The following is a 13,317-nucleotide window of genomic DNA, read 5'->3' as shown; positions in this document are numbered from 1 at the left end:
ATTTTCTTGTTCTCTTACATCCATACTTTCTATCCCTCTCCATTCTGATAAATTTTCTGCGGTTCAGCTACCCAATAAAAGAATGTCATCTCCCTAGGAGACTTGGATGTTCGCTATACAAACCGTCTTTATTTTTCTGATTTCTGCCAAGCCGAACATGCGATATTTTAAGTTTAGTATTTGCATTTGTCCGTGACCTAATGCAAATCGTAGCTCTCATTTTGAGAAGTCATTTTCCATAGAATCCTTTTTTCCTCAGTCACTTCCAATTTCGTATTCCTTTGGCAATAGGATGATACCCAAGTGGAATAATCTTAGTAATTTCTACTTCTTTTACCCGTAGACTCCATGATCACTACTTTCGTCTTAATCTTAACGGGCTATGCTTGAATTTCTGAAATTATTTAATCTAGAATTAAGTTTTTCATATTCCACTAAAAATTACCCATTAATTAAGCCCTGGTTTTGTGGAATGTGTGTGGCAATACAAATTAGGAAAATGATAATATGAATTGGGGAATCCAACTTAACTGTTATTACTAAAACTCAAACAGCTAAAATCGACTTACAATGCCAAAACACAGAAAACTTGATATTCAAAAGGCACCAACACCATTGTGCAAGACTGTTTTCTGGTTCTTTGTGTCGATGCAGAGTCCATCCGTTATGCTTTCATCTCATATGTCGAAGCTCCCCTTACTGGCATTATTCTACAACTATTGTACATGCGAATCATCTACAATACTAAAACTGCAGTCATTTGCTAAAATGATACGTAAAGAATCTTGAACAACTTACAGTCCGGAACAGCCTCACGTCTTCTGTTCCGGATTGTATCCCCCCCCCCCCTTTCCCAACTCTGCTACTCTGAAGCTATCTTGTCTGAGCCTATCTACTCTATGTATGTCTGCCATTTTACCCCTTTATGGAATTGACACACGATTATCATTATGGGGACACTTGCTCAGTCGTTCGACATTTTCGTAGCATTTGGTCGATAATTGGATCCCTGCTTTGTAACCTACCATCCCATCTTATGACGACATAAACTTTGCAGTTGACGGTGACATCTACAGTATCTGACCAGATTTTCTACTCATTCATGATGAGTTTTATTTAGTTGTGCTCACAGCCTCATGCTAATTTTCTTAAAAAAAAAAAAGAAAAAAAAACCTGTTTTTTTGTAATTTTTTGAAGCCATGATGGAATATTCTACTCATTCATTACAAATAATGGTAGTTGTTTCATTTCAGATTTTCTGTAAAGACGCGATTAATGCTGGAGATGATCAAGGCACTATCTTTGCCTGCCCATCATTCTGATATACGCAGATAATCCTCTCTCAATGACTTCAAACCTTATAGCCTAAACATTCCAAATTTCATTATCTATAACTAACCTCTTACATATTGATCGCTAACATTCTTCAGTAAGTGAGGACAACCTCAACTTCAATGTTACAAAATCCAGTTCGGCACAGTTCTCGAAATCGATTATTCCACTTAATACCCATGTTCACAACCATAGCTTCAGTTGTGAACACTACTCTCTCCTGGCACAGACGTCTCATACATTCTTTTGTCAAATTATTTCTCACTTGTCCTGATCTTATGGCCATTCAATTCTGGGCTGTTGTTCTCACGTTACGGATGGCTCATCAAAACGTCTTTACAAATTCTTGATTCTCTTCTCTAGAATAGTTTCTTAACTTCAGCTTCCTTAAGCTTACAGACATTTATAACTTGTATTAGATGTATTTTCTGAAAAACCTTCAATGAATGGGGAAAATAATTTATTAAATCGACTCATTACTTGAAGTCATGTTACTTTATTATTTATGATATGTATCAATATGTTCCTGATTAAAATATTTAGGCAACTCTTCTTAGTCATAATTCCTTTCTAATTAATTTACGAAAATTTTCATAAGAAAGTTGAGGAAAAAAGGAATTTATGTAGGGGATTTTTGTCAAAAGACGGCAGTCCGTTTCACTGATATTCTTTCTCACAACGGAGGTACAAAGCTTGTACTCCGAGAATCTCGAGTACCATTAAAATCCGGAAAACCGTCTGGAGAATGCGAGCAATTCTCCACACTGACTTCATGGCCTCAGTTGCAATTCCGGTCCGGTAGACTTTTTTTTTTAAGTCAATAATTCCACAGGCTGTTCTACTGAACTGCTATCTTAATGCTGGTACACTTCTTCCATCACTCCTAAGCTTATATAACAAGTAAACGCTATTCGTTAAGTAACCGTTCATAATATAACAAATCCACCTAACCACTTTGTCCTCTAAACAGCATTGTACATATAGTATTTTAAAAACTAAACTTTTATTTCAATAAAAGCTTTGAATATTACCTTCAGTGAATGGGGAAAATAATTTATTAAATCGACTCATTTCTTTAAGTCATGTTACTTTATTATTTATAATATGTATCAATGTGTTCCTGATTAAAATATTTCGGCAACCGTTAACGAAAATTTGTTCAACTTATATCTTAATTACTGTGGATGGGCACGAAAACGTGAAAACTTGTTAAATCTGTAGCTATTAAAAAACTTCTTTGTACATACACACACAGCATTAATGTGCAATATGATCTGCAACATTCTGTTTCAGTTTAATACAGATAATATATAAACATATTAAAAAAATAAAGCTCGACCTGTATATCTTGTTCGAAACTTACTTTTAAGATCGAATTTCGTTTCTGCATGGTGGAGATGAGAAATCCGTATATTAAAAAAACATCCAATTTATATGTTGCGGATATAGATCTGCACTGAAAACAACGATAACACTACAGCTACACCCACGAAGATGTTCATTAGATGAGTGCATATCTCCTAAGACGTTATTTGGCACTTGACAGCGATTTAAAGACATTCTACGATGTAGACTGGATTTCACTTTAGCTGTAACATTGACTCATTCAAGATAATTGCCAGCCTATTCTGTCTCAGTTGAGTGTGTTCTCCTGAGTTTTTAGAAAGAGAAACAGCTTGAGCAAAAAACATTACTGCTTTTAAAAACAACTGACTGAGCAGTTTAAGGAATTTGTCAACGGATAAATTGAATTAGAATAACATGAATACGACGCAAAAGATGGGGTGACAGTTAAGACAGCAGGGTCAAACTGACTGACGGGTAGCAAGTTTTACATCTATGATTAAGTTGTTGCATTCACACATTAGGGCAATTTGTCCTCTGTATGCATATAAATAATGCAGCGATAACGAATGGGGGCTTGAAATTTTTCGTATTCGTTAATAAATTTGCCAGGCATTTCAGTTTTAGTTTAAATCATTTAAATATGGATAATTAAATGATACAAGCTGAAGTGTTTAAATTGCACCTAAAATGTGCAGTTACCCAGAGGCATCTGTATTATTTATTTCATGGAGAACTACAACAGGCGTTCTCCCTCTCCATCCTTGATCAGAACGAAGTTACAACTGTTTTTCGGAAGGACATCAGGAGCTAGAAGAGGTGATATAGACTGGGCTAACAGGAAAACAGCATTTGCGAGTTGGCATGATACCAAAATTGAGTGGGCTCAGAAGCTTGGTGACTTCAAATTGTGCCTTGTTAAATGTATAGGCGAATTTCCAGATTAATTAATCCTTAGGTTATTCTTAGTAATAATGTGCAATTAGTTGCTAACCTTTCTTGGATGAAATATACCAAGTGTTTAGAATTTGGGTTTGAAGCACAAACTTCTTTTCCTTGTGTTTCTTAGTAGGGTATCAACCGAAAGGTCGTTAGGCTGTAAAACCGGTGGGGCGTCTGCACCGGCTGTTTGTTTTCAAATCAGTTATAATTCATAGGATATATAAGTTGTGGATACTGATTATACAAGGTGAACAGTATACAGACAATAAATGCCAAACCCCATTCAGTCCATTATGGTAGCGGAATGATGTTAAAGACAACTTTCAAAAGACATTGATAATGGATCGTACATTTTCGACAAAGTAACACGTGAGTCATTGCCTTAGTATTGTGATGATCTGTATTTTATACCTATTAGGTTCGTGTGTGACTCAACTTGGAACTCAGTTTTCAATTCAAAAGACATTACCCCATAAACTAAACTAACCAAAAATATTTCAGTCAAAGGAAAAAAAAGCATTACCTCTAACAACCGTTATACAATTTGTTATTGCATCCCCCCCCCCAGTGAAAACGCTAAATAGACTAACAAAATGCGCAAGTTCCCTTTATTGAAGTTTTATAAATTTATTTCTACATAGCCCTGAACAATACTTTCATGTATAAGACCTCAAAGGAACATATGACAGCTAAACATTAGCTGATTAACAAGTTATTAACACACCTAACGTCATGCAAGAACAAAAATTGTAATTTAGGCTGACATTTCTTTGGATTCAAACAGGTAAGTTCGCATGACAGAAATGCTTGTTGCAGAGCACAATGCAAGTAACTGGTGGAAACAAAAATTGCAAAATAGAGGTGTGAGTAAAATTCTGAGGCTGGATATAGGCGATTTTTAATATATTTTGGGTGATTGAGCCTTACTGAGATAATAGTTAAAGGCTTGTGCAGACACCAGATATTCTTGATAGCTGTCACCGAGCAACTAATGGTCAAAACCTCTATTTATATTATAAACGCCTTTCTCTTATGATATTCCGATCATATTAAAAAGTATTCACATCTCTGTACGCAAGGTGTATCTGAAAAGATATACAGATATACAAAGTGCTATGTTATATAAATGTTATCACTACTTTTTATATAACATAGAACTGGCTAAAGAATATCGCTTATGTTCTTTAGCCAATTTGCCTGTAGGAAAAACTATTTTAAGATTGGGAAAATCCTACTACTTCCATATGAGATTCGTTACCTAACAGTCAATTAAAAAAAAAAAAAAAAGATTCCTCTCGTTGTGATGAAAATCGAATTCACGTCGTTTCTTACAATTTCGCTACGAATATGCTTGTAACTCGAATTATACTTCGTTATCCACGTTTTTGCATATTCGCGGTTTCATTATTACGGTACATAAAGCCTATTGCTGTTTCCTAATGTATGGAAGCTTCCGGCATGCGCCTTATTTCCTATCTTCGTCCGCTGTGCCGTCCATTTTGAGTCTTCACTGCCTTATTGGTCTATGCGGTATTGCTTTTATCTGTAAATAACTTCCGTGCGCTTTAAGGAAAATGTCTGACGAGAAAAACAACGGAAACTAAGAGTGAAAAGAAGAGTGTGAATAAAGATCAAAAATCCGCATCCCTAAAAAAATATTGAGTACAGAAAAGCAGATTAATGACCTTTCTCAACAATTCACTTTACTTTTACACAGGCATTCACGCTATACTGTTTGTGTCTTCTGTTCACCCAATTGGTGTCTATAATCTCTACTCTGTGAAATTCATTAAACTCATGTAGCAGTTATTCGACACTCCTTTACAATTCGATTCCACATTCACAAAACAAATTTTTCATTCCATTCGTCACTTCTACTGCTGCCCTCTGGAACACTTTCCCATCTAAATGGGTTTCTCAAGGAATACGGTCCACAACACTTCAAGTCTGAAGACGTTTCTTCTTTAAGGTTGACCAAACTTTCGTGTACGGAATCTTCATAAAAAAAGTGACAAGGAGCGTAATCCCAAGTAAGAAGAGTGGGGGGGGGGGGGAGAGACAGGAATGTCTGTGTTCATAATTATGAAATGAGAAACCTTGTACTAGGTTTAAATAAATGTAAAGACTGAAGAGTCCTAAAAAAAATTAACAGTTATCACGCAACATGCTGCTCACGTCCATATTAATTCAAAGCAGAAAAGCGAACAGTACGCCAGTCAATCAAACAGTTAACAACAGTCAACTCAACTATTTACACATTTTAATTCCACTTATCTATTCTCTGTGCGGTTCTTAACTTGAGAAGCCATTGACGAAACACATTCCACTTTAAAGGTGGATACTCGGGAAAATAAAACCAAATTCAGCAGCGAACGATTTGATAATTTCCATAAGCATCGACATATCCTGTCTCCTCTGAATAGGTTGATATTTTTAAAATGTTCGTCATGTTAAAATGAGGGTTTTGCAAATTAAACTATTTTTTCTACCATCTTTATATGGAAATCGTTTCAGTATTTGAATCTGGTTTCGCATATGTGAGCATTTTTCATCCTTCAAAATAGGCAAACCGGCCAGAGAACACGCAGTTAAACATAATACACTGGCTTTATAGGAGTAGTTTCTTCGGCCATAAGTCTAACAAAACTAAACCAGTGTTGTTACACTTTTGAATATATTGCAACTAATACAAAAACTGTGCCAATCTAACGTCGATACAAGCAACTCAAGTATTGAACAACGAATTATTAACGGGACACGAACGTTCCTAAAACAAGGAAGTTGATGTAATAAGCGGTGTCGCTTTCCTGCAATGATTCGGCAAAGTACTCTTTCCGGAACGTACTTACGCGATGGGAACATATGCTGTTTGTAATATAAAAGATAAGACAAGGACGGGAAGGTCAATTACCTAAAGATGTGCAGCGCGAATTCATAGTAATTAGCAAGTTACCAAGCAAGTTAATCCTTAAATGATCCACGGAGCCTGAAGTACATCGTTTGCCAATGAAAAAGCACTGTCAAACAATGCTTTTGGTATTCGTATACTGTATCTGTAGTATCAAATACTTGAAACAGTACCATATCAAATATATCATCATCATCATCAAATTCCTGCCATGTACCCTCAAGGGGTGTACAGGATATGACAGTACTACATGAAAAAATTACATCATTACTAACTTCCTATCTACAATTTTCCTCCAAATCAGTCTGTTACTTGTCAAGACTCCAACATTATCAGATCTTATATTTCTATCGTCTAAGGCACTTTGTACCGTATCAATCCACCTATATCTTGGTCTTCCTCTGGGTCGTTTTCCTGCCAACCTGGCAGAGAACACTTGTTTTGCTAATCTTTCCTCTCCCATTCTATTTAAGTGACCATACCATCTGAGATTAGCTCTGCTAACACATTCCTGGATGCTGACAATGTCAAGTTCTTTCCTACATATCAAATATATATATATATATATATATATATATATATATTGATTATTTCTGGTCTATGAACACGTTCTGTAGTGGAATTCATCCGCTACATACCATATAGGCTGGGATGGATAATAAATGACTGCTCTGGATAGCACGTCTTCAATGTTTCAGTTAATCTACGTGCATGTTGTGAACCTGGTGAGTGTCGTTGCTGAGAAATATTGAAATTCATAGTGATTCCTGGCTTCAACAAAGCAGGTAAACTGGCACATTACACAGAATTGAATGACTGTGTCAACAGTTTTGCCCGATCCATTTGATTGGAGACAAATGCAGTCCTGCAAGTATGTGACAATTCGTAAAAAAGTTAGAGATGCTCCAGTAAGATGTTCCAAAAACATAAGATTATTCTCCCGGTATAATGGGGCACAAACGGATTCACCAGTTTCATGTGATGCAAATTATAGAATATTGGACTGACACATTTGAGTGTCTAAGTTTTCTGATTATATTTGAAAATTATCAGTGGCTGATATCCCGAACGCCAAGCCTAAACACGAATAAAACCAATAAAAGATGAAAGAAGGCGTCTCAACTGAAATTGAGTAATCGTGCCGACTAAAAAAAAAAAAAAAATGAAATGCTGGTTATACATTAAGTAGAATGGGCGAATTATTTATAGACATACGTACTAGGGAAGAAAAAAAAAAGAATATACAGGAGTTAAGCTAAAATGGGAGGGGAAAATAAGGATTAAAGTCTTGCTTTGTAGATTCGTTAGACCGCGAGATAAAAGAGGGGGAAATTTTCTTTAGTCAACCGCACTACCAATCTTCCTTTCCTTCATTAGTGATTTTATTCTAGTGCTCAAGCATTTCTTCAGAGGGCCTAGCCTAAACTTAATCATCGGATTACGTTCGATAAGCCGATATATTTCTTTGAGTAAAAGATACCTTCATTTTATGCTATTTTTCTAGTAGTACTGACCGTCCCCTCATTTCAAATACCATATTCCTGTTATCGTTTTAGAGAACAAAAATATTTAACCTCAATTGGATGTATTTATGACTAAACATCGAATGAATATGACTAAATGGACAGATTAAAAGCCTAGGCATGAATTTTAGCCTTCGGTATATTGTGGCAAGATAGTATTAAATTTTTTAATTACAGGTGTTCGACGAAGAAATAAATATATCATCACGAAAATCCCAACTGAAATGCAGAAATGACTCGCAAAAGCTATTTTTGGCCTGCGCTTATACCATATTATTGTTTCTGTGGTCCATTCTGAAAACGAACAAGAAATTTGGAAATTCTCGATTTGTAAACAAATTGCACGAGGAAGATTAATTCTATAGAAAGTTATGATATATCTCTCATTTACATAAATACGCCGTAACAGTCATTGTCCGTAACATTCAATGAAGAGTTGTACTTTTGAACCTTGAGTAATGGTATAAATGACATCCTGATTCTGTTTTTTTTCCACAGCACGTTAAAATCATTAACATGCCTCCGAATCATTTTCGTGTTACAAATTATTCTTATACCACAATGTATACAATTTTTTTTTTAATTCACACGATGTTTATCTATATATGCTAAATAAATACACAATAGTATCAATTATTAAATATTTAGAATACTAATCATTTTATCAAGTGTACTCCGACATTATTCCCATTTTTAAACATAAGCTAATCTAATTAACCATCATCAATCGAAATTTCAAATGTTGGTATACTTAACGCAGTGCTCACCGAAAACTAGATAATTACTTACTTGAACACATTCCAGGTGTGTTAATCCTTGCTGCACGCACTGAAGCTTCTCCAATAAAGAACCAATGACCACTTCCACGTATCTTAAGAGAGGTATCTTGTAATCATTATTCTCAGCGATAACCGAATTATGAAAAGATTGTATTATTTGATCTAATTCATTTCCAGGTGTACGCGATTCACAGAATAATGGACTAAGCATCAAATAAAGTAATAACAGCATCGTAGCTTAAATCTCTCTTTTATTTTAGAACTGTTAAACTAGCTCAGACCGCTTGCTAACGTCGAATAGTAGGTCGTTCAACGCCCGTCTGGACAGGTAGAGAGTCGTGGAACTTCTAAGCGTAACAGGTGACCCGCAAGTTTCTCCTAGTGGCGTCCTAAACGAGACCAGCATTTCGTGCTTAAAACACCGTGACGTCATGCTATACTACCTAGGGCAACTGTACGCTGCGCCGAAATGAATTTCTGCAAAGAGATTCACACTGCTTTTTATTGGAACTGCTTTAGTAAAGATGAAACCGCATTTCGAAGAATAAGCATTACCGCGTTCGGTTTTTAACTGTAGACACAGAAACTGAAATGCGTAACAATTATTCTATACAAACAGGTAAGTCGATAACTAACGATATAATTCTCCGGTTCACGGTATTAATTTCCAATTCTTTGAAATAGTCCTTGTAACCCAAAATTTTGCATGCATTTTTCAAATGGTAATGCTGTATTGTTAACTATTTGCTGCACATTCAGTTTTGTTTTGTTTTTAACAAATAAAGAGCGATTAAATTTGCATACAGTCATTTATAAACAATTGTCTGGAAAAAAAAATAGTCACAATAACTATTATGTAATGGAAAAAATCTCTCAGACAGTTGCGATAACGCAGCCAGAACGATATAGACCCCATGTTGGAAAGATGTGGGTTCAAATTCCGTTCAAAGAGGCTGTTGCATGGCACTTTTAGTTGAAGATGGGTCAGCTAGTCTTCTAATGGCGATAAAACAAACAAACTGACATGAAAACACAAACTCAGTTTATAGATATGACGTACCCAATGCGTCCTAATACTGAAATCCCACTAAAATATATATATCCTAGCCTATCCTATTAAATATTATTAAGGTGATTGGCTATTATGGATCTACATATACTGTATTCCTATCTTGGGCTATTCTTTTGCTCTCTACACAGTTTAGGTTTTATTTCTATAAAAGAGAGAGGGAGAGAATAAAACATAGAAATATAAGGGAACAGACAGATAAAGATATAGGAAGGCAACTCTTATCTTGAGTTTTGAATACAATATTTATTGTTTAGTCCACGCGGTTAGCCTAGTGGCTGTGCGCTTCGCAACCATATGCCGGGAAGGAGTGTCCTAAGTTCGATTCTCGTAGGTGACGTGAGGAGCTTAAGGATTTTCCTCAGCCATAGCCAAGTTAGCCGGTCTTGGGTGTAGACAGTAGGTTTTTTCCCCAGTTTATCCTGAGGTTTTTTCATCCCGCAAAGCAGGCAAACCAGACTTGAGACGTCTGGTTTGCCTGCTTTGCGGGATGAAAAATATGGACATAAGATACACCAGGGCGTAGGGCTGACCACCTTATCCTGTGAACAGTTTGAGATCCGATGATTAATAAACCCTCGACACCACAAGGTAAAAAAAATGAAGATGAGATAAGATATTTATTGATTTTAGTTTCAGTTTTCTTATTCAATCTTGTTTAACATTTGGAACTTATTCCGAATTCTCAGATCATACTATTGTTAGTGTAACTGGTTCATATTAAATTTTAAGGAATTTATAAATAATATCTCTAAATTTCAAGCTAACATTGTCTGACTATGTATATCCCAATTAAATCCCAATCTACGTATCTGCATAGAGGAGGTTGGTATTATCACAGTGAGGGGGCCCTTTTTGGAGTCAATTCTTTGCCTAGCAAATACCCGTTTATTTATTTATTTTTTTATTTTATTTTAACATTCCCTGTTTTCTTAGTAGTCGTATGCCACACCGTGGCTTCTTAATCTTCGCGATTATTAAATCACAATTAATTCCACTTAAAAGGATGGACAATTACATATTCATTACTGTTTATTTGACTATGGAACGATAATAAATATTTATTGTACTTTTTGATGTTCAAACGGAGAAAGCATTTAGCCTGCCCTGTTCTTTTTGTCATTAATTTCTACATAAAGTTATTTTTTGTTTGTCTTTCTTTTTTCTTTTCTTTTTTTTAGTGTGAATCTCAATTTGTAAACCTTGAATTAGTACCGTAGATGGACTTAGTGCCATTACGGAAGCACAGCTTTAGAGATCAAACTAGAGAACTGTTTCAAGTCAGTTTAGGCCTCTAATAAGCATGGTAGTCTTAAGTAGTGATGAAATTCATTACTCCTCTCGAAGGAGAAGTCCAGTTCTCTGAGATTTACAGAATAAGAGAAAGTTAAAACAGTGTGGTAAAAAGAATACAAGTCAAAGAAAAAATATATCGATTCCACTTGATTAAGTACATTTCATCTAATACAATCTTCATTAGCAGACGTACATATTAAAATAGAGAATTTTTTATTAAAATTAAAGATAATAACATTTAAAATCTTTAGGCTAATTTATCACTAAAAACTATTCTACTAAATATTCATGATTATTTTATATACCAAATAGGCACCCAATAATCGACATTTCTTATCCTTGGCATCTTGTCACTCTACGTTATTATCATCTTTTCAGCTTCTTAAAAATCAAATGATGACGAAGCTAAAAAAAACCGTGAGTACGCTTGTAGAAAACCTAAAGTGTTTTTCGCAGCCACCATTAAGAAACTCATTGACCAATTTAACAAGTTCTTCCTTGTTTGAATCACTACCTTTGAAAAATAATAATAAAATTTTGTACATTTAACTTTCTAAATTTTAATAAAAATTTATATGGTAGCTAAATCGAGGAAATTGATAAATTTACTACACTTTTTTTTTTATTTTCCGCGATTTCAGGATACATTAGATCTGAACCGCGTGTATCCAACACTTACTCACCACGAAATTCCTTACTTTTTTTTAAATAGTTTCCTTAGTTGATAACAAAAAATACTAACAAAATGCTAAATTAAGCTACTGCAGACACCATGGTTTAGATTTACCTGAATGTTGTGATATGATCAGCATTTATTTTGGACAGATCTTTTTTGTTATGTGGTTTGGTAAATCAAGGATGAAATAGCCTGTCCTTTTGGTTTGTTGACCAAGACCACATTATCTTGTAACCTAACGTGTGTTTGCAATTTTTGTAACTTCCTCGAAGACGCGTGTACAAGTTGGATGTGATAATACACTATTTTATTTGATATTTCTGTATAATTGTGCGAACCTAGACTTATTGAGCTCTTTATAATCTCTTTAATGTTATTTCTGTTTATTATCTAGAGAATGGCATATATTTGACCCAATAAGCTTCACCATATGTACACCACACCTAAAGGCTGGCATCCATGTGAGCAGAGATCCTCTGTGGTTTAGTTGGTTTTGAAGATGTCGTTTGGTTGGAAAAATCTGGGTTCTAAATTCCGTCTATAACTCGTAGAACCTTTATGAGGCCTTTTCACCTGAAGGAGGTAGCCAGTCTCATACGGAGGTGACTGGGTTTTCTGCCGGGAAACATGACTTTGTCATCCCATTAAGCAAGCCAACGTCATTAGAACACACGTAATCAACAGACATAATACACTGGCCTCATAGCCTGAGTTGTTCGGCTGTAAATCCAAATGAGTATTAGCATTTCGGTGAATTGATAAGTAAAATAATTTCTGAACGGGACGGGACATGACGCCATGTTCATAATAAGTCTATGAAGTGGGAATTCACTAATATGAATGGTAGGGATGTTGCACCGTTAAAAGTGGTTGGATGATATCTGCATGATTTCTTGGAGTCACGCCACACAATACCTTGAAAAGCGCTAATGTATGCATCATGAGTTCAGTTAATTATACAATAAAGTGGTTTGATCTATGGAACCCATTTCCTAACATTTCAAAACAATTTTATTTAAATAATCTAGTTTAGCGAGGTTTCAATAGTGTCAAACCTTTTGGTTCATCATTGATGCAGTTCATAGAGAATAGAAATTTTATATAATATACATATATGTATATTAATATAATGAATAATTAATTAATAATAAAGAAATTGTTGCTAATTTATAATTAAATAATTACTATATTTGCAAATTACATTTTTTATTCTATTTCTTTATTTTTGTTGAACAGGTTAACCTAAAATTTTGCTAAACGATAGCAAGAGCAGGAACAACTTAAAAGTGAGCATGACTGAGCTTTTAAGAACGAGAATATTAGTATAAGGTTCACTCTATGAAATGTTAAAAATCTGTAGCACACCATATTGTGCTACAAATTTTTAGCACACTACGATGCTAGTGTGCTAAGGTTAGTCAAGCTCTTTGAGAAATCCTCAGGCAAAA

At 35.0% G+C, this 13,317-nt stretch overlaps 1 protein-coding gene across 1 annotated transcript in view; it reads right to left on the bottom strand.

Annotated features, from left to right (window-relative positions):
* LOC150099030 (metal cation symporter ZIP14-like) overlaps positions 1 to 9,060 on the bottom strand; it is a 281,749-nt gene extending 272,689 nt beyond the window's left edge. The window contains exon 1 of the mRNA XM_090405794.1: positions 8,839 to 9,060. Coding sequence (XP_090261920.1) covers positions 8,839 to 9,060 — 222 coding nt within the window. The remainder of the gene's footprint in view (positions 1 to 8,838) is intronic.
* Positions 9,061 to 13,317: the final 4,257 nt, after the last annotated feature.

This window comes from Typopeltis vanoorti, chromosome 15 (assembly GCF_054136105.1).
Source record: "Typopeltis vanoorti isolate ZY-2024b chromosome 15, IOZ_Tvanoo_1.0, whole genome shotgun sequence".
Taxonomy (NCBI): domain Eukaryota; kingdom Metazoa; phylum Arthropoda; class Arachnida; order Uropygi; family Thelyphonidae; genus Typopeltis; species Typopeltis vanoorti.
The sequence above is the reverse complement of the archived record's forward strand: the minus strand, read 5'-3'. Positions and strand labels throughout refer to the sequence as shown.